Below are 22,523 nucleotides of genomic sequence, written 5' to 3'. Positions count from 1 at the left end.
AAATTGTTTTCTATTAGAAGGTAAGATGAGATCCCGTTGGTTATCGTTCTAATGATTCTGGCAATTCTAGTTAGAATCGTCAACTTAACTCGACTAAAATTGCATGTATCCCCTAGAAATTTTAAGGCGAATACCCACCAAGTACCACCAATAATCTACTCTTAACATTAACCTTCTTCTAAATCTAATTAGTATAGGGGTTTGGGGTTCTTTTTCACAAATACAAATTAAGAGGTAATTTTTCTTTTTAAAAATTTTTAGTCGAATTTATTGGGGTGAACATATAGATTTCAGGTGTACAGTTCTATAATACATCAGCTGTATATTGTATTGTTTGTTTACCATTCCTGGTCAAGTCTTCTATCTCCATTATCCTCCCTTTACCCTCTTCTACCTCTCTGTAACTATGAATTTTTGCTTTTTGTTTTGTTGTTTGTTTGTTTGTATTTTACAGAGAGGGGAAGAGGGAGAGAAACATTGATGTGAGAGAATTGGTTGACTCTCATTGGCACCCCAACAGGGGACTGAACCCAGCCCATAGGCATGTGCCCTGACTGGGAATCCAACTGGCAACCTTTCAGGTACGGGATATGCTCAACCATCTGAGCCACACCAACCATGGCTGCTGTTGTTTTTGTTTTTTGCTTAATCCCTTCCCCTCTTTTTCATCCTGCCTCCTAACTCCCTCCCCTCTGACAGCTGTCATTCTTTTCTCTGTATCTATGATGATTGGCACCCCAACTGGCTTCTACTTTGTTAGTTTATTGTGTTCATTAGATTCCACATATAAGTGAAATCATATGGCACTTGTCTTTCTCTGAAAGGCACTTGTCTTTCTCTGACTGGCTTATTTCACTTAGCTGCTAAGTCTTAGCATAACACTCCTTCATGAATTCCCTTAACATTTATTGAACATTTACTGTGTGCCATGCTTACATTTGCTAGATGCGGGTAAAAATATGCAAAGTGTGCTTTTGTGACGTCTTCCATCTAGGACACAATAAAATGACTTCTTTTTAATTATAAAATTGAACTGATAGGTGCTACCATGAGAATTTCAGGAAGCTACCAGCAGATACAACAGGGAGACTTGCTCCATGCCGAACGGGTGGTCAGGAAATGGTTCTCCAAAGAAAACTATTCCTGAGACCTGGCCAATAAATAGATGCTAAACAGGCAAAAATTGTGCGGTGGCGGGCAGATGGGAGGGTGGGGAGGCCAATCTCAGCGCGTCCCCAAACATCTGTGGGGTGAGACCTGGGGAAATACAAGGTCCCTATGGCTAGAGTTCCGTATACTGCGGGGGTGGAGAAAGCTGGGCCGTCAGGGGCCTCCAGAGCCATGACTATTGTTATTCAAAGGGCAACTAAGAGTCCCGGGAGAGTTTAAAGCAAGAGGTTCCGCGATTACATCTGCATTGACAAGGCTATCTTCAGTGCCACGTGAAGAATGAAGGAAGACCTCCCGCCGGAGGAGGGAGGCTGCTGTTCTTTGTGGAAGGATGACCCTGGAGGTGGGACTGATGTTTGGAAAGTAAAGTCCATAAAACTCGGTGATAAAGCGCATAAACTGCAAACGAGCTCATTGCACTTCACGTTAGAAACGGCTGTAACAGGGAGACGTTTGCCTGAGAACCCGCCGCGTCATTTCCGTAAGCGCACGTGCCTTGCATTTCCGGGGACAGGCTCCCGCTGCAGGGCAGCTGGCTGGGCCTGTGCTGAGGAGCGTCGGAGGGGAGGCGCTCGTCCCGGGCCCAAGGCCTGGGTCCCGGGAAGCCTGCATGGCTGCGAGGAGGACGCGTGCCTTACTGTCCTGATCCAGGCCAGGCATTCAGTACTCCTTCCCGGAAGCTCCAACCCAGACCCCCTGCTTCGCTACGGTGGCCGGGAAGGCCCTGGATCCATGCGCCGCGGCGCGCTGGAAGGAGGCGCACGCGCACTGCGGCCTCGGCGCCGGAAAGGGTGCCGTCCCGGGCTCGGGGGAGAACGGGTCCCTCTCCTCTTCCCACGCCGCACGGATTTCCTAGACCCGCCCCGACAAGCTTTGCCATTGGTTTAGAGATGGGAGAGCCCGCCTCCCCCCATTGCTGATTGGCTGCCCGCGAGGAGGCGGGGCGTGGGCGCTGGTGGATTGCATCAGCGGGTCCTTTCCAGGCTAGTGGCGGTGGCGCCGTGATCCCGGAGCCGGAGCGCCCTTCAGGCCGCCGCCTCCCGCTCCTCTGCCCCCGGCCGTCGCTGTGGAGTTCCGTCTTCTCTTCCCGGCTCGCCGATGTCCGAGGAGAAGGCCAGCAGCCCTTCGGGGAAGATGGGAGGCGAGGAGAAGCCGGTGAGTGGGGTCGGGAGCCCGGGAGCGGCCCCCCGGGGAGTGGGGGCGGAGGAGGCAGCGGCCGGGGCCTGTGGGACGGAGGAACCCGAGGCGGGCGGCGGACCAGTCAGGGCCCCCTGGGGAGGAAGCGTCCATCCATAAAGCAGGCGGGGACTGCAGGCCGCCTCCGGCTCCATCCTCTTTGCAGACGAGGGAGCTGAGACCTGGAGGGAGCTGCTCAGAACCACGCGTCCGATTAGAAATCGGGACCATTAGGGACCCTCAGCCTCGTGGTTTCACTTCACCTTGGGCGAGAAGACCATGGCCGAGCCTCCTGGAACCCGAAGACCCCATTCAGGGTGAAAGGCTCTAGTTCAAGGAAGAGGAAACCGAGTTCCCGAGGTCTGGCCTCCCTGCCCACGTTCGGGTGGGCGGTCAGTGGTGGAGGCCGATGACCTGACCACCTGGACCAGTTTCAGGCTTCCCCTGCCCGCGCCGCAGGCCCGCCCCATCTCCAGTCGCACCTGCTGGTCGTTTCACCTTTGAACTTGACCTTTGTGTCATCCCTTGCTTAGGAACATCTCCCGGGTCACTTACATGCCACCAGGTCGAAGTGGGTTTTTTTGTTAGTTTTTAGTAATTTTTTATGATTAACAAATAAATGTCAAGTATTCATTCTGCACGCTGGGTCACACACCGAGGCAGGTGAACAGGACCCCGCCTGGCCGTGAGGGCTCGCAGCCCGGCGTGTGAGAGACAGGGACACAGTCGTTTTGCTGTGGGGTTACGGAAGCCGTGGGAAGGTTCTCGAATTGAGTTTGAAGACTGAGTGTACGTTCCCCAGGTAAACCAGACAGGGCAGAGCTTTCCAGGTAAAGGCAGGGCAGGCAGCGGAAAGGCGGCTGGATGAATGAATGAATGGGCTGTGGGGTTGCTTTGCTTGGGAGAGAGATGCTGAAGGAGGAGCCACAGCCGTCAGAGGGATCTTCGGCAAGCAATGGTGGGAATTGTTTTCTACAAGTGGAGGCTTCTAAGCTGGGAAGCCACAGAGGGGTGAACTGTAGTTTTAAAGGTCACGCTGGCCTTGGGGTGGGAGGTGCCTGGGGAAGAGGTGAGACCACACCCAGGAGGCTGCCACACTGGTCCCAGTGAGAGGTGAGGCATTCAGCTAAAGGAGACTCAGCCCAGCTGGGACTGGGCAGGCCACTTAGAAGCCGCAGTTTTCTCATCAGTAACACGAGGACGTCCCTCACTCAGGGTTTGGTTGGGGAAAATGCATGTGCACACATTCTAAACTATTTAAGTTAAATTAAAAGTAGTAAATGGTGTCTGTTCATAGACTTTTTCCCATCTATATATACTTTTTCACTTAAAAATGGTATCTTTCCTTTTTAATTAATAGTCTGTAGTCCAGTGTTCCATGTCCATAAATATTCTGCTGTGCCATTCTTAATTGGAGGTACGGCTAATAAATACATGATTTCTCCCTTCTGTGATAATAATTGCTAATATTGATTGAGTACTAACTGTGGGGTCTGGCACTGACTACATGCATTAACTCATTCAGTCCTCAAAATGAGATTAGAAAGAGCAACCGAAATGTCCAGCTGTTAAATGGATAAGTAAACAGTGAAAGGAAGTACTGAGACCTAACATGGCATGTTTATTTTCTCCAGAAAAGTTCTCCGTTAATGGAATGTTACTTGACAATCAAAAGGAAGGAGTTAGATTGAAATAGGAAATGAAACTTGGATGGTCTTGAAACCATTCTGCCAAGTGAAACAAACCAGTCACAAAAGACCACATATTACAAAATGTTTAGAATATGGACAACTAAGACAGAGCAAATCCGTGTTGTCAGGTGCTGGGGAAGGGGGGTGCCGTAGGGACAGAGAGTAACTGCTAAGGGGTGAGGGTTTCTTTTGGGGTGATGAGGATGTTCTAAATTGATGGTGGTGACAGTTACACAACTGTGAACACACTAAAAACCATTGAATTGTGTACTTTATGTTGGTGAATTGTAGGAAAATATCTCAAAAAACACACTGTTAACCCCTGAAATGAAAGGTCATAAACATACAAAATTATAATAAAGCCCCCTTCACATCCCTCGTTCTACCCTCAAAGCTTCCTCACTACTGATGATCGCAACTCCTTAGAGTTGGCCGCTGTCAACACCTGGATAGATATCTTTCCTGCCACTCATAGGTTGTGTGAACCTAGAAAAATTGTCTAACTTTTCCAATTAATTTATCTGTAAAATGGGAATAATAATAATAATAATAGCCATCTCGCAGGGTGGCCATGAAAATCAGCTGTGATTGTGGAAGAACTTGGGACCCTGTGAAACTTTTGGTGGTGCAGTTTGCCTCAGGGTGTTTCTGAGGTGACGGTGAAGTAAGGGATGCATTTCTGAGGAAATCCTCTTCACGCTGTCCCGTCCTATCCTGCCGTTCAGGCTTTCTCGACCTCCACGCTGTTGACCTTGTGTGGACTGGGTAAGCCTTTGTTGCAGGGGGCTGTCCTGGGCATTGTTGGATGCTTGGCAGCACCCCTGGCCTCTACCTACCAGATGACAATTGCACCCCCAAGTCGTGACAACCAAAAAGGTCTCCAGACATTGTCAGGTGTCCGCTGGGGACACGTAGAGTCGTGGTGAGAGCCACTGGGGTAGGTTGCCTTTTTGCACCGGCCTTCCTATAGAACTTTCTGTGGCTCCGTGTACTTCCAATTGAAGTCCACGTTCCTTCTGGTAACTTGGAGGGTTTGCTCTGTCTGAGCCCTAGTTTGTCTTAACATATTATTCCCTAAAACAATCCTGCCTTGGTCAGCCCTGGTCTGTCTGTCCCTCTCTCTCGCCTCTGTCACTGTCTTTCTCTTTTTAGTATTTCCGACAGTGAGTCTGTGTACACTATAACACATGTCCTCCGTTCTCGGGATCCAGCCAGTGGTCCTAGCTTATTCTACATCGAATCACAGTGTTGCCGCCGTGTTCTGTCCCCCCTCGCGGGGTTTTCACACATGCATGCCTTCATTTCCCCGCAGAGATTGCATGTGCACATGGCAGGGATGGGTCTTAGTTTTGCTTCTTCCGCACGGTTTAACGAGCTACCTTGAGCACAGAGGCTCTTAGTACCTGTGCAATGAATGGATACATGTTGCACTGATTTCCCCCCTGAACATGTTACTGGATAACTCTCATGCTTGTTTGTGGCTACATGTTTAGTATGTGTCCAGGCACACCTGCAGCGAGAGTCATGGGAACAGGCAAAATACATAAAATGTGAGGACTTGAACATTGTCAAGAGACCCCGCTCTGCCTTTTGGGACTTGTCTTTATTGTAAGTTGCTAACTTGCCCTTTACAGTGGTCAACAGTGCTCAGGTTTTCTAGTCTTGCACAATCAGATTTTCACTCTTCAAAAAGTAGATGCTAAAATGGCATCCTCTAAACTTTTCTGGGGGCAGCATGAAGGGGTGTCGCATTAGACTGAAAGATGAAACCGTCTGTTCTTTTTGCTCATGTAGGTGGGTGCCCGCCAGGAGAAGCACAAGGAAGACGGCAAGAAGAAGAGCAAAGAAGGGTCCGGAGATGGAGGGCGCGCGGAGGTCGGTGTTCCCGGGCTGTCACCAGGAAATTAATTAGAAGGTGGCCAGCGGGGGCGGGACTGGGCAAGACAGGCCGGATACACCTTGGAGCCAACCTCCCGTGGTCCCTCCCTGGTCAGCCACACCTGGGGCGGCGCCATGGCTCCCAAGTTCGTCTGCAGAGTGAGCTGGGTCCCTCCAGCAGGTGGGGTTCCTCGGCCCGACTGTGGGGATCGGGCCGAAGCCGGCTCTCCAACATCCCCCAAGGGGTCCCGGAGTGCGAGAGGGCGGTTCTCTGGTGACGCACCCCGGAATCGGACTCCCTTCTCTCTGGTTCCAGGTGCATCACCTGAGAATCACAGCTGCCAAGTCACTGCAGCTCGGCAGCTCCTGAGTTGAGCATCTGCCCCCTTGGTGGTCAGTGTGTGTCATAGCAAATGGTCAGACAGTCGCTTAGGCATATATATATATAGATGATCACAAGTCATTTTCTCAAGGAAATGTACTCATTTCAGATTAACTGTGTTATGTTGATATATATTATACGTAGAATTTTGAGTAGCATTATCAAAACTGAGTAAGTTTTAAAGCATATATTTGAAGAAACTATTACAGCTGATGGATTTAAGTCGTATGTGAAGATAGAAACTCATGGTAAAATTAACCCATCTCCTCTTTGCTTTTGTATGTAGCTCTTAATATCCATGTTACTTTCTTAAAGTTGATTTTAGAGAGGAAAGAAGAGAGAAACATTGATTTGTTGTTCCCCTTATTTATGCATTTATTGGTTGATTCTTGTATGTGTTCTGACTGGGGATTGAACCCACACCTTGGCATATCAGGATGGTGCTCCAACTGAGCGATCTGGCCAGGGCCTATCCATGTTATTTTCATTCGAAGATCATAAATTATGTAAATGTTAGTGTTTGACTATTTTGTGACCATAGGTTCACCACCTGGTTTTTGAAACGTTTTGAAGACTGGAGTCTCTAACAGTAGAGAAAGTCAAATCTCTGATTATTGTCTTTTTCTTTTTTCTTTGTCAGACTTTTGGGAACCTGAGTAGGTGTTTTTGTTTGTTTGTCCTTACTGATTTTTTACAGAGAGGAAGGGAGAGGGATAGTGAGTTAGAAACATCGATAAGAGAGAAACATCGATCAGCTGCCTCCTGCACACCCCCTACTGGGGATGTGCCTGCAACCAAGGTACATGCCCTTGACCGGAATCGAACTTGGGACCCTTCAGTTCATAGGCCGAATCTCTTTCCACTGAGCCAAACCGGTTAGGGCCTGAGTAGGCATTTTATAGAAAATATTTTGGTTAATTTAATGTATTTAGATAGTAGTGTTATGCTATTTTCTTATATTTGCTAATTAAATATTCCCAAGAAAGATATACTCAAAGCTCATGGCTTCTTTGGATTTAGTAAATACTTTCCTTGAATGGGAGCCCTTAAGTCAAGTACATTTATAGTTGGTTAATTAAAAATTGTGAGTGGACATACAGTCTGACAGCTTCACAGATCATCCCTTGAACAACACTGAAACAAAATGGAAAAGCCAGCCAGTTTTTATTCCCAATATTGTTTATAGTTGTACTTGTGGGATTGTTTAATTAGAAAAGTCCTTAAGAGAATACCCTAAAAGAAAAATATTACCTTATGCAAATAATAGCAAAATGGTAATAATTGTTCATTTAGAATGTTGGCAGCCAGATATTTATTGTTATTTATATTTTCCTATTTTTAAAAATTTCTTAAAATTATAAGAAGAGAGCATTAAATTCCTTTCTTTTATTTAGGACAACATTTAGGTAATGCTTGTTGATTTTGGCAATCCATTTGCCAAATGAATTAGTAATCATGTTTTTTTGTATTGTCTATTTTTAGTTATTTCCCTTTTCTGGAAAGGAAAGCAAGTACTTACTGATTATTCCTTTCTTCATTTGTTGTCTTGCAGTTGAATCCTTGGCCTGAATATATTAACTCGCGTCTTGAGATGTATAATAAACTAAAAGCAGAACACGATGCCATTCTGGCAGAAAAAGCAGAAAAAGCGAGCAAGCCCATTACAGTCACTCTGCCGGATGGTAAACAGGTGGCCGCGGAGTCCTGGAGAACTACGCCTTATCAGATTGCTTGTGGCATCAGGTACAGGCCGCACCTGTCCTCATCGTCTGCTGTTTGTAATTAAACATATTTTGCCAGGTTTTATCCTCAAAACATTTTAATGTTATTGTTCAATATTTTTAATGTTTAATTTACATTATTTGGGATTTTTTCAAAACCAAGAGTATGTAGAGCTTTATAGTCAAGATTCAAAGTTAATTTCTTAGAGGCTCTAGTTTGGTTTTATCTTATGAAGGATTTTATATGATTAGTTCTTCTACCTTGATCAAACATGTCACAAAAATCAAGTAGATAAGGTTTCACAAACTATTTTGATTTAAGTGTCTCAGTTTTAAAGTTAAATGAAGGTTGATCATCTCACAGGGGAAAGTTAGGATACTAATTTTCAACATAAGAAAATGTACTAATTTTATAAATCTAAAGGAGGGCCATGCCCAGTCTTAAAACAGAACACGTTTATCGGGTTGGGAAGAAGTAACAGAATCAGATGCGTACTATGTAATAGATAATGCTTTCTTAATCCGATATGATTTGGGACTCAACAGTTGGGTCAGTTTCCATGTGAGATTATAAATAATTGGAGAGACCTTTAAATATCAGTTAAACCTGTCGTTTTAAAGGTGATTTTGAAGGTCATTTGGTGATTCGATTTCTCCATTGTTGCACATTGTAGCAATGGGTATTAAAATTCAGGCTCCTATCAGCTGTAATAGTTTCTTCAAATATATGCTTTAAAACTTTCTCTACGTTCTACAATATCCTCCTCCATTGTAACTTGGCAAGTGGCCAATTGAAAATAGTTTTTTGAGAATTGCCAAATTTTAAATTGAATCACATGAGACATTGATGAGCTCTAGAGCTGGGGTTCAGTTATGATCTGCAATGAGGGTGCTTGAAGACATTTTTACAAAAGTCCAGAATAACTTATTGTTCTGTGAGAAATTACAGCACTAATAACAGGCTGTTTAAAGGTTCAGATGATTAGGAATGAATATGAAAGGGAAGCAAAAAGAAGGCATGTTCCATTTGCTTCAGAGGGGTTTTCTTTGAAGTTTTGTTTTGTTCTAAGTCTTAAAGTATGGATTATTTTGTCCCTTCTTTGGAAAATTGAAATAATCCAGTATGATCCATGTAAGATTATTTAGCATTGACTCTCAAAAAAATTCTGTTAAAGATTTCAAAAAGGAGGCAGAGCAGAGAAGTCATTTAGTACTCCCCCCGCCCCCGGCCCCTTTTGCCATTGGAATCTAAGTAGCTTGGCTTTGTGGAGAACTTCTTTGGAGAAAGTAAAGAATAAACCAGAATACTGAAAAGTCTCATTGTTTGTTTATTAGAGTTGCTATGTCTGTTTAAATAAGTATTAAATGTCATAAAATAGTGTTCTGAATTTTCAAGATCTTGTAGTTCTATTTTTAGGTACATTGGCACATTTTGGGAGTTTGTTGCTTTTTCCAGAAAAAGAAATATATTTTTTGTATAGTGGTATAGTATAGAATACTATAATATAGTACATATCCTCCTATATAATAAAAGGCTAATATGCAAATCGACCAAATGGCGGAATAACTGGTCACTATGATGCACACTGATCACCAGGGGGCAGATGCTCAATGCAGGAGCTGCCCTCTGGTGGTCAGTGCGCTCCCACAGGGGGAGCACCGCTCAGCCTAAAGCCGGGCTCATGGCTGGCAAGCGCAGTGGTGGTGGCAGGAGCCTCTCCCAGCTTCGTGGCAGCTCTAAGGATGTCCAACTGCTGGCTTAGGCCTGCTCAAATTTCATGAACCAGGCCTCTAGTAGTATTATAGTATACTAGAGGCTTGGTGCACGGATTTGTGCACCAGTGGGGTCCCTCTGCTAGGCCTGTGCCCTCTTGTAATCCAGGACCCCTCGGGGGATGTTGGACTGCCAGTTTCGGCCCTATCCCCGCAGGAGATTCATCAGTCTGTTCCATGTTTTCATGCCTATACATTGAGCGTCTGCCCCTTGGTGGTCAGTGCGCGTCATTGCTACCAGTTGAATGGTCGTTCGGTCACTTAGGCTTTTATATATATAGGTATGTATGTATATTATGTAGTGTTTATTTTCCTCTTCTTACTAAGTCAAGGCCTGGCGGACAACACTGTTATTGCGAAAGTGAATAAAGTTGTCTGGGACCTAGACCGTCCTCTGGAGGAAGATTGTACCTTGGAGCTTCTCAAGTTTGAGGATGAAGAAGCTCAGGCAGTAAGTTTGACTCCGTGTTCATTAAATTTCATGATGGTGATTCTCATTTGCATGGTTTTCCAGCTCATTACCACTGCCAGGAGGTGATGAAAATTTATTGAAGTCTCATCATATTCGAAATCTTCATTTTTATCTTTCACTGAGGGAATATAATAAAAATGCTTGCTTTATGAAATCAGGTGAAATTGAATAAATTTATTTTCACTACTAGATAATAAAAGGAGGGCATATTTATGGAAATTCTATTAAAATTTTATTAGAAATTGATTAAACAAGAAAACTTGCTTTCTACACTGTCAATCAGCACTTAAGCAAGATGTATGTATATATTTAACAAATAAATTTGAACATTACCTAAAGTACTTCTTACATTGGGAAGCTGATTTCCATTTTTTTCTCATCTTAAATGCAAATTTCCATTTTTTTCTCATTTTAAATGCAAATCTGCTGAAAAGATTTGTACATTTGTTCATATTAGCCTTTTATCATACAGGAGGATAAAACCAACTTGCATCTGATGGCAAGGTTTTCTCCTTATTTCTTCATGATGGTATACATATAAAGGGAAATAAAATGTGCTGTTTTAGTTTGTTTCATTGATGATGGTTTACTTATGTATGTGAATCAATAGTTTTCAAAAGTATTCTGGATTCCTTAAGTTTTTAAAGAGAATTTTAAAACCATTGGGTTCCTTACTGTTAAATCTTAAAGACGTTGATTTGGATATATTGTGACTCATCTGAATGAGCACCGTAAAGCCAAGTGCTGCCATTTGCTTTTAGTGTTCATTGTCCTGGCACTTTCTAGTGGTATTGTGGGATCCCGTTGTACCACCCTAGTAGTTTGGGGCCAATAAGAAAAAGGCAGATATAATGCTAAGTGATGCTCCACGGCCAGGTAAAGGCGGAACATGCACGTGGCTGCGTGGGCACACTGCCTCAGGAGGCCTGGGCCCTTGCAGTCCAGAAGGCAGTCACATGGTGAGTGGCGATTGTTTTCAGGGAACAAAATCCATCCCATTTAATTAATGATGCTAATTTGAATTTAATTAGTTTTAAAACAAACTAGGTAATTTCTAAGGTAGAAATACACTTTAGCAGTTAGCATCCTTTTAAATTATTTTGGCTCTGTATAGAATCACACTGCAGTTTATAGATTTGTACATTTAGATATTTCTGTCTGGGTTTATTTATAATAAATTCTATATATCTCTTTCAGGCGACCATATTAACTTACACCACATATGCCCGGTCTCAAACCTTCTCATTTTTCTTTGAATTTTCAGGTATATTGGCACTCAAGTGCCCATATTATGGGTGAAGCCATGGAAAGAGTCTATGGAGGATGTTTATGTTATGGTCCACCAATAGAAAATGGATTCTATTATGACATGTACCTTGAGGAAGGGTAAGTTACGTCACTGGATAAAGAGAAATAAAACCTGAGTTACCCTGAGCCCATACATTATGTTTAAATTGTTCTCAGTAAAGGAGGAGTAATATAACGCTTACTGCTTCATGGTCACCAAGCATTCCCGCTGGTAAAACCTGAGTGTGTAGTGACTTACAGGGGTGCGGAGACTTCCGTCAGAGCTATGTTCTAGTCGATGGAGGCATGGCCTGAGGTGCCCTGGGAAATAAATGAAGCCGGTCCTCCCTCCTTTAAGCTGCCAGAGAGTGGAGCGGGGAGTCACTGGTGGGAACGGTCTCCATGATGACCAAGGCAGGAGCCCATGGAAATACCATTATTAAAATAATGTATGTAAAATGTTTAGTTTACAATTCTGACATATGATGCAAGAGTCTTAATTTTTTATATTAAATCCCTTGAAGTGATCAAAAGAAACATCCTTCCTCCAACCCCCCCGTGGTGTGAGTAGAACGGAATGGAAATAATTTTATGCTTTCTTCTCTTCCAGGGGTGTGTCCAGCAATGATTTCTCCTCTTTAGAGACTTTATGTAAGAAAATCATTAAGGAAAAACAAGCTTTTGAAAGATTGGAAGTTAAGAAGGAAACTTTATTGGAAATGTTTAAGGTACATTGAACTGTAACATGTGGCATCTACTCTTCTATCATTCATTAGTGTTATTTGAAGTCATTACTCTTGGGTGTAGTGTACTAAGTTGAAACCTACTCTGTTCCTTAGAAAATTTAACACTGTTTTTAAAACGTGAAACATTAACATATGAGTATGCAGTGCTTTGATAAGTTGTATTTTGAGTTCTATGTTAGCAATGGTATTTAGAGGTAAAAAGGGTAGTTTTAAAAATACAATTTTTCCTATTTTCAGTACAACAAGTTCAAATGTCGGATATTGAATGAAAAGGTGAATACTCCAACTACCACAGTCTATAGGTGAGACGATCAAATGTCACAAAGTACAATTGGTGTACATGTCATTTTCAGTCTTTATTAAAATTCCTTTCACTCTACCTTTAGGTGTGGCCCCTTGATAGATCTGTGCCGGGGTCCTCATGTCAGACACACTGGCAAAATTAAGACTTTGAAGATACACAAAGTAAGCAGTGCAACCCAAAGGCTCGCTCCATGTCAATGTATTTGTGTCGGGTGGCTCGATAGCTAAACTGCCATTGATTTCTCTTTCTCCCTGTTTGCTTCTGGGTGGGTTTTCCTCGTGCTCTCTCCTGCCTGTGCTGCTGTATGTCCTGAGGCATTTTTAGCAGAAATTCTCTCAAGCAGTGGCTGACTGGCCACCCACCACCAGAGCACATGGGGGTGGAGTGGGGGTTCACAGAATCACGCAGTTACGGGCCATCACGGCTCCAGAAGCTTCTAGACTCACTGCAGCAGCATGTGCTTTTGCTCTTTGTCTGTCTGAGGTAGTCATTACCCAAGTGGTTCCTGCTAACCAAGCTAGTCCTGCCAGTCTCTGCTGGTTCAGAAATACTTTATGGGCGATGACTAAAATGCACTTCACATCGTAAGCATAATTGAGTCATTCCAAGATTTCATTTGTTGCTTTATTTCCCATTTTTGCTTGCTCACTCTGTGAAAGATGCTCTGCAGTCAGTCATGTTCGTGGAGGTGTGGTTCGAGGGGGGGGGGGGGATGTTTCTGAGGGAGCCGAACAGCCAGCTTTGTGCTGCCGAGTGAACCCAGCTGTTCAGCTCCGCCCCAAAGCCACTGTGGGGTGTTCCACTAGGTGGGAACTTTTTGTGACTTTTCTTGTATAAGGACGACTATGAATTTGATTCCTAAGGTGCCTATGAGAAATAACATCTAACTCTTAAAATAAGTGAGATATTGACAGATTTGAATATTGTTTCACCATTGATCCTTGTTTTCAGAATTCCTCCACATACTGGGAGGGAAAAGCAGATATGGAGACTCTCCAGAGGATTTATGGCATTTCATTCCCAGATCCTAAGCTGCTGAAAGAGTGGGAGAAGTTCCAAGAGGAGGCTAAAAACCGAGATCATAGGAAAATTGGGAGGGTATGTTAAAAAAGAACAGTAATGTGACTAGACTGCGTTTATTTCCCTTTGAAATTCAGCTGTGTTAGGTATTTAGCTGTATTAACAATTCCCCTTTGAAGAAATGCTGTCGCTTTCAAGTATTACTGTGCTGTGTCCTAGATAAGCCATAAGTTACTTCCTGATTGTCCACATTCTCTTTCTAGAGTGTGCTCAGTTCTGCACAAAAATTCATTTTCACTGTTCCTCTTATTGAGGACAAATGCTGATGACCCACAGTTCTCAGTAAAAGAAGTATAGCAGTGCCTCATGAGCTGAGAGATACTTAGGAAATTCGCCTGGTCTCACTGACTTATTTATTTAAAAAATATTTTATTGACTTCAGAGAGGAAGGGAGAGGGAGGGAGAGAGAGAAACATCAATGATGAGAGAATCATTGATCGGCTGCCTCCCGCATGCCCCCTACAGGGGATCGCCCTGTCACCTGGGCATGTGCCCTTGACCTAATCGAACCTGGGACCCTTCAGTCCGCAGGCTGATGCTCTGTTCACTGAGCCACACCGGCCAGAGCACCAGTGACTTCTTTTAAAGATGTGGAAACAGTTCTAGAGAGAATCATACACTTGTTGCCCAAGGCGATGCAGCGAGTCACCACTGGATCCCATGGTGCGTTGCCTTTATCCCGCTGCCCTGAGTGTTTTTCAGACTGGAAGTTAGGTGTCAGGTGAAAACATTTCTTTCTGAAATTGTGTTCACTCTGTGCCAGGCGCCCTTGGTTGGTGGGGCAGGAAGCTTGAGCAGGAGGCAGCGTCCAGCTGTAAGGAAGCCACGGGGACTGGTGCGGCACCTCCCGGAAAAGTTTGGGCCTTGAGGGGTGGAGGGGTGCCATTCACCACGACCCAGAATCAGCCAGCTTTTCTGTTTCATTGTCAGTGTCTTTTTCCCAGACTCCTAACTGCCACTCCTACTTAAAAAATAATAAAGAAAAATTTAAAACAGCCCGATCTTAGAGCTTTAGGGAATTAAAACCATGTGAGCTCTCTCTAAATAGAAGAGAACTAGACCCTTGTTCCATGTCATCTTTGGTACATTTGACTGGATTTAGGAATGGAGCAGGCAGGGAACTAAGTTGTAAATTAGCCGCGAATCTATACCATTGAACCGCACACCGAGCTGTGGGCCTGTTTTCTCTGCGCTGGGAGTGGCCCGGAGGAGAGTAGGAGACATCGGGGCCATGTTCTCCAGAACACGGACGCTGTGTTGATGCTGTGTTGATGCGTGTACAGGTGCGAGCAGTGAGCATTGTTCGTTTGCTTTTTTCCAGGACCAGGAGCTGTACTTCTTCCATGAGCTCAGCCCGGGGAGTTGCTTTTTCCTGCCGAAGGGAGCGCACATTTATAACACGCTTATTGAGTTCCTCAGGGTAAACCGTGCTCGTTCTTTTCTTCCGTAGATTTAGGATGTGCATCGATTTTATTAAACAAGGTCTGCTAAGAGGAAAGATAATCTTGTATTATGAAAGAAAATTTTAATAGATTAAATAATGGTAGTCTGAGATCTCATACAATTTTTAAACACTTTTTCCTAATGCGTAATGTCCATACACATGGATGTGCCCACGAGAGAAGCCAGTGACTGCACCTGAACTAGGACTTATAACCCTTTGCACAGGGGCTCTGTGTGCTCTTTGACCGTTTATATTTTCCTTGAAAAAGCAGGTTAGTCTTTACTTGCTTTTCGTCTTTGTACATTATGAAGTGTTGAAAGCATACGTTTATAAAGGATAATACCACCAACATCGGTATCCTCACCGCCTAGTGTAACACACATTTGCATAGGTTACGTTTGAAGTGAAGTAACCCTCACTCAGGGCGGGGCCACGAGCTGCCCCGTGGGCCACTTCGTGATGCAGCCCCGCCTTTCCTAGAAGCTGCTCTTGGAGGTAGCATGGACCCGTTCTATCCATACTGTCCACCTACCCCCCACACACACACACGTATCCTCCGTGGTTTGTGTATTTCAGATTTGCATACAGGAAGGTCATTGTGTATCAGTCAGATTGATTTTTTTAAGATACACACAGATCCTGCTTATTGTCACTCGTTACATATGACTCCGCCACATAGCTACTGCAGTATGTCCATCCCTTTATCGGCGGGCACTGACGTCATTTCTGATTTTCCCATGTTACTGTTGTGCTGCAAGCCTCCTTATGTGGGGGTGTAAGAGTTTCCTCTTTGGTGTATACCTCCAAGTGGAATTTCTAGATCATAGCATATGTGCATCTTACACTTCACTAGAGGGTAGGAATTTGAACTCTTTCCCCACCAGAAGTATGAGCATTAATTTCTAGACACGCGTTGTGTTCGTTCTCTAACAGAGTGAATACAGGAAGCGAGGATTCCAGGAGGTGATCACCCCAAACATCTTCAACAGCCGGCTGTGGGTGACCTCGGGCCACTGGCAGCACTACAGCGACAACATGTTCTCCTTCGAGGTGGAGAAGGAGCAGTTCGCGCTGAAGCCCATGAACTGCCCGGGACACTGCCTCATGTTTGATCACCGCCCGAGGTCCTGGCGAGAGCTGCCTCTGCGGCTCGCCGACTTCGGGGTGCTGCACAGGAACGAGCTGTCGGGGGCGCTCACGGGCCTCACGCGGGTGCGGAGGTTCCAGCAGGACGACGCGCACATATTCTGCGCCATGGAGCAGGTGGGGCTCCGGGGTGAAGTGCGCCGAAGGAAAGGTCAAGGAGGTCACGGAAAATTACCCTGTGTCGTTTTCTTTTCTTCTTTTTTTTTTATAATTTATTTTTTGTTGTCTAAAGTTTTACATATGTCTCCGTTTTCCCCAATTGACCACCCCCCCATCCATTCCCACCCCGGGCAAGCCCCCACCGCCCCAGTGTCTGTGTCCATTGGTTATGCTAATGGGCATGCATACAGTCCTTTGGTTGCTCTCTAACCCCCCCTCCCCTGCCATTTGTGTCTGGATCTATTCTTGTTCATCTCCTTCTCTTTTATTTAAAGATCGAGGAAGAAATAAAAGGCTGTTTGGATTTTCTGCGTACAGTGTACAGCATATTTGGGTTTTCTTTTAAACTGAACCTCTCTACTCGGCCGGAGAAATTCCTTGGAGATATTGAAGTCTGGAATCAAGCTGAGAAGGTAAGTGGTGCTTTTCAGCGCGCTTGAATTCCGAGGCTGAAAGGGCTTCCTCGCGGTGTAAGAAAGCCAGCCCCCAAGGGGTGAAAGCAAAGGGAATGGGAAATGGCTCCTCGCTCAGTACGCTCGTTTCTGCCTGTTTGCTTTTGGATGTAGAAATGCTTGGATGTGCTTTAGTCATCGAGCTGTAACCTCGGAAGGGGTTTGGGTGTGAGGATGTTCAAGTGGACAAAGTGACGAAGCAGAGAGTCATTATGGAATCTTTAGGCTCAAATTAGACCGGTTGCAGCGGAACAAAGATTAAAGTCAGTGTTGCTTTATCTTTAGCAACTTGAAAACAGCCTGAATGAATTTGGTGAAAAGTGGGAGTTAAACCCTGGAGACGGAGCTTTCTATGGTCCAAAGGTCAGTGCCAAAGTCCATCTGAGTAAAGTGACATTCGTTTTGGGGTGAGAGATTACTGTAGGTTAAAAATAATGGTGGGGGAAATCAGCCCTAATATAAGTACTGAGTCAGCTTCACCCTGGACAACACCTCACAGTAGGTCTTCGCTTCTCAGATTGACATACAGATTAAGGACGCCATTGGGCGGTACCACCAGTGTGCAACCATCCAGCTGGATTTCCAGTTGCCCATCAGATTCAATCTGACCTTTGTGAGGTGAGTTCCTAGTGTCGGTTCTGAACATTCTTCAAGGACGTTTAACCGAGTGTGTGTGTGTGTGTGTGTGTGTGTGTGTGTGTGTGTGTGTGTATTAGTATATATAAAATAAAGGAAAACAAATTATTATTCTTTTCTTTCTAGTCATGATGGAGATGATAAGAAAAGGCCAGTGATTATCCATAGAGCCATCTTGGGATCCGTGGAAAGAATGATCGCCATCCTCACTGAAAACTATGGGGGCAAATGGTAATTTTCATATTGTTTCCTTCTGGGCGATAGAAATTGGCTATAAGAAACGTCTGCTGTCCAATTGAGCATGTGATGGAAAGGGAGAGTGATTGCAGTTAGTCGCTTGTAATTATTGACAAATATTCACTAAATAGGAAGGCAGTACAATTAAAACCCAGATGTTTTCGCTTTAAGAGTATTTAATGAGGATTTATTTTTATTTCAGAATTGGATGTGTTGAATGTTACACTTTCTAATTAGGAATTATTACTCAGGAAGAAGCATGTTGGCTCTTTTGATGGCTTTTCAAGGAGTTTGATGTGTCTGTCTGAGTAAAGAGAGCAGGCGTTGGCTCACCTTGCTGAGTGTCGCTGACCGTGATCAGCAGGTAGTTGGACACCCTTTAGAAGCCATGCATTTTCCATTGAGAGTACAGACTCCACAACAGTCAGCATTTCGTGTCTTGCTTTTATAAGGTTATGTTTTTGCTGGAAACATCTGAGCACATGACTTTCGTTTTACTTTCTAAGCCGTTTTGTCTGGGCCCGCAATTTGTAAAGGCAGTTGGTTATATATAAAACACCCGTTTTGTAGAGCCTGCTGCATTAATTCTATTGATACAAAACTTCCGTTAAACTGTTGTAAATCTGTTCTGTCTTATACACTGTAGTTATTTCAGTTGTATTTGTAATTTGGTTAGTTCAGACTTGAAGGGAAGTGTGTCAGACTTTTCAGTGAAATAACAATCTCTTTCTGTTATATTTCACAAAACCAAATCAAATACGGGAAACATTCTCTACATGAATCTAGAGAATGGGGGATCCTCCGCTAACTGCACTGCCAAACCTGTGTTTGGTGGGAAAAACGCAGTTTGGGCAGAATTTAGTGCCCCCTCCAGCCTTTCCCTGACTAGCCAGACAACGTAAAATACAGAGTGACCAAGAGAAACACTGGTGTCTGCAGCATCGGGAAGTTTGACACTGAAATACCCCAAAGAGAGTTGCAGATGGGTCATCTTTTAGTAAGTAGCGGAACACACTCATCTTCACCAAATGCCCTCCGCAGTCACCATCAGTTACAACTTGCTGAATCCTGCAACATGGAGCTTGAATAAACTGAAGACACAGTCTGTGTCCCCTAATGAGGAATCAGTAATAGATAATGCTTGAGCAAAATGACTTTTTGAATAAAATAATAGTAAGTGTGGTTCTTAGCATCGTGCTAACCCCTCTGCGTGGTGTATGGTGTTCTGTTACCTGCGGTATTGAAGTGTGGGGCGTAGTCTCTGCCCCCAGTCTGCTTTGCCATCTGCTTAGCAAGACAAAGCTTAGTTACAGGTTTTTCTCCCTTAGGGTTGGTTTCCTGCTCCTTCATCTCCCTTTAGTCTTTATTGGAGATTAAAATAAAAGCCATGATTTTAAACGGTCCACACGTTTCAGGAAAAGATACAAAGGGTGGACTGATAGATGAATGTGCCGTCCTTGTTTAGGAAAATCCACATTAAATATTTTTCATTTCTTCCTAAGGCCCTTCTGGCTGTCTCCTCGCCAGGTAATGGTAGTTCCAGTGGGACCAACGTGTGATGAATATGCCCAAAAGGTAATCCTTAAGTATGACTTTTCTTTAAATTTAACGTCTGTTGTTCGGCTTTCAAATCCCATAAGCTATATTCTTAGTAAATCAAGCTGCCTGTGATATAAAGAACTTACTATTTTCCATCTGTGATAAGCTTAAATAGAACACATTACCTCTTCAATGCTTTCCTCTGAGGTTCTGTGGTCAGAAGACAGATTGGGTAGTTGTTTGATGCACTCTTGTTTAGTGTTTCGTGTTAGCAAATAGGGAATGCCTCAGTATGATATGCAAATTCAAATGCATAATACAGTTGAAGTTATTTTTTGACTCAGAGTGTAGTTTTGCTTCATGTTCAATGCAAACTTCTTCAGTTATTTGAAACCTTTTTCCAGGTTAATGGCATGCCAGACCATTTTTCCCTACTGGCCAAACAGCTACCTCACTGACAGATATAGAAATATCTGTTCATTCTTCACACCTTAAAACTGACAGTCTGTTTTGTTACAGCAACAATTTTTTATTAAGGAATGTTAAATAATCAAAAGTTGTGTTATTAAAAAGCATTGTTTCAGAATTGCAAATTAAAAGTAATAAAATAGTTAAAGAGACAAAAATCTAAATATCATTGAGTAGTCTTATAACACCGAAATCGTGTTTCGAGACCATCAAAATAAATTGCACTCGGGTCTCATCGGTCTTTAAGAAATAAATGAACATTAAACCAGCTAATAAGCAAACCATTCAGACAAACTGTATTCCTATTACTGCACCACAGTAGTTTTAGTTATAAATGATGAAAATCACCTATGTTCTATGGCTAATTCATTGTTGTTGTTTTTTTTATCTTATGTGCATTATGAAAGCTCTCTCAGCAGGAAAATGTTCATATTAATTTCTCAGCTGGAAACAGTACTGACCTCCTCCACTCTGGGGGTAGAGTGGCATTTGAAATTAGGTAGGGATAGGCTTTTATTTTGTGTGTTTTTCCATTATATTGACTGATTTTAGAGAGAGAGGAAGGGAGAGGGAGAGAAACATTGATGTTAGAGAAAAACATGGATTGGTGTATGGACACTGCCCAGGGCTAAGCTTTCTTTTAATCAAAAAAGAAATCACTGTTGATATTTCTTGAGCCTGATACTTTCTTTTTATTAAGTTACTAGAGGTCCGGTGCATGAATTCATGCACGGTTGGGGTCCCTCAGCCTGGCCAGTGATCGGGGCAGATTGGGGCGGTCTCGCCCAGTCCCAATCGGGGCCTATCAGGGCTGGCTGGTCAGGGGAAGGGACCGCGGGAGGTTGGCCAGCCGTGGGTTGGCTGTGGGCGCGCACTGACCACCAGGGGGCAGCTCCTGCATTGAGCATCTGCCCCCTGGTGGTCAGTGCATGTCATAGTGACCGTTCGACCAGTCATTAGGTCACTTAGGCTTTTATATATATAGATTCTTATAGACTTCTATTTAATTAGGTCATTGTATACACAAAACTATTGAAGAACTAATTTTTAATGCTTACATGATTTTCCAAATTATAAGTTACATAAAATCATTTCAGATCAAAATATAATTCTAATTTTGGATCTGAAGAATTCTGTGTCTCTGTTTAAATAGGTACGGCAACAATTCCATGATGCTAAAATCATGGTGGACATCGATCTGGATCCGGGCTGTACATTAAATAAGAAGATCAGAAACGCACAGTTAGCACAATATAACTTCATCCTGGGTAAGAAAGGAAACTGAACCAAAGAAAAGCTGCCACAACCTGGGAAAATTCTGAAATCTTGAGACTTCGCTTGAGAGCATTACGGTCATCAGTTTAGTTCCTTTTAATCCTGATTCTTAAACTATGAAGTTTGTTCAGTTGACATAAGAAAGGAAAACTGGGGTGTGAAAACGAATAATTTGTACAGTTCTGTAAAAACTTTCTCCCCTTCACCTTTTATTTCTTCCTACGGTCAGTTTTTATTTAGCCAGCCGGACTAAGTGACTCAATGAGCACAGCAGTGTTGGCATTGCAGAAAGGGTTTGTTTTTAATGAATAAATTTTAAATCAGTTGCCCAACTGTGCATGGTCACCTGTACATTTAAAAAAAATATATAGATTTATTGACTTTTTTCGATAGAGAGGAAGGGAGAGGGAGGAAGAGATAGAAACATTGACGAGAGAGAATCATTGATCGGCTGCCTCCTGCACACCCCTACTGGGGATCAAGCCCGCAACCCGGGCAAGTGCCCTGACCGGGAATGGAACCCTGACCTCCTGGCTCATAGGTTGATGCTCAACCACTGAGCCGCGCCGGCCGGGCTCACCTGTACATTTTAATCAGAAGAAGCAGCAGGGTGGCTTTTGGGTCCTGGGGTCCTTTCTGTGCAGATGCCCGATAAGAACGCTTCCATCTAAGGATTCTACTGTCTTTTGTTCAGTTGTCGGTGAAAAGGAGAAGGCCAGCGGCACCGTTAACATCCGCACGAGAGATAACAAGGTTCACGGAGAACGCACTGTCGCCGAAACGGTGGCGCGGCTGCAGCAGCTGCAGGAGGCCCGCAGCAGGCAGGCCGAGGAGGAGTTCTGAGGACGGTGGGCCCGGCGGGGGGCGCCGTGTGTCCTGTTCCCATTCCCTCTGTGCTCCGGAAGGCGCTGGTTTGTCCTGAACTGGGAACTGTGTGGCAGAGTCTGCGGAGGCGACTGCAGGGGAGGAACCTGTTTTGACCTCGACAAGTTTTAGTTAATGTGTATCTGCTGGAGATAATTAAAAGAGACTCATTTAAATGATTTTATTCATTAATTACCTGAGCACTGGAAATAAACCACAAGGAATGCTTGAGTGTGATGAGGGAGAACATTTTTTGTAAATTTAATGCAGTTGAAAGATGGAAGTTTTCAAATTTGATTCGGGTAAAAGAAAGATAATAACTGGGTTAGGGCATAAAAATAAAAACTTAAACTCATGTAAATTTCAAGACTTCTGACCGTTACATACCTCCTACCCCGAACAGATTGCATGATTCAAGATTCTTCTTTCATGTTGGATAGCAAACGTGTGAGGTGGGTGAGGGGAGCGGGTCGCCAGTGTGTGTGGTCTCGAGCTGGGCTGGGCCGTGAGCGAGAGCCTGCGTCCCGCTGACAGGATGGCATCTTTAGGAGCACCACTCTGACTCAGCTTCTCTTTGGACATAAACCTTTAAACAGTTAAAGCCAGCCATGGGTCTCATGGAG

At 44.0% G+C, this 22,523-nt stretch overlaps 1 protein-coding gene across 1 annotated transcript; it reads left to right on the top strand.

Moving 5' to 3' along the window:
- Window positions 1-1,704: 1,704 nt before the first annotated feature.
- Window positions 1,705-22,261, top strand: TARS1 (threonyl-tRNA synthetase 1). Its single transcript, XM_079798680.1, has 18 exons — window positions 1,705-2,325; window positions 5,832-5,912; window positions 7,850-8,040; window positions 10,119-10,242; window positions 11,528-11,649; window positions 12,161-12,278; window positions 12,534-12,598; window positions 12,683-12,761; window positions 13,552-13,698; window positions 15,002-15,100; window positions 16,058-16,387; window positions 16,705-16,842; window positions 17,167-17,244; window positions 17,399-17,499; window positions 17,644-17,748; window positions 19,257-19,329; window positions 20,915-21,029; window positions 21,731-22,261. The coding sequence occupies exons 1-18, from the start codon at window positions 2,269-2,271 to the stop codon at window positions 21,877-21,879; spliced, it is 2,172 nt and encodes a 723-aa protein (XP_079654806.1). The 5' UTR covers window positions 1,705-2,268; the 3' UTR covers window positions 21,880-22,261.
- Window positions 22,262-22,523: the final 262 nt, after the last annotated feature.

This window comes from Cnephaeus nilssonii, assembly GCF_951640355.1.
Source record: "Cnephaeus nilssonii genome assembly, chromosome: 2".
Classification (NCBI taxonomy): Eukaryota; Metazoa; Chordata; class Mammalia; order Chiroptera; family Vespertilionidae; genus Cnephaeus; species Cnephaeus nilssonii.
Note: the sequence above shows the minus strand (reverse complement) of the source record. Positions and strands in the feature narration are given on the sequence as shown.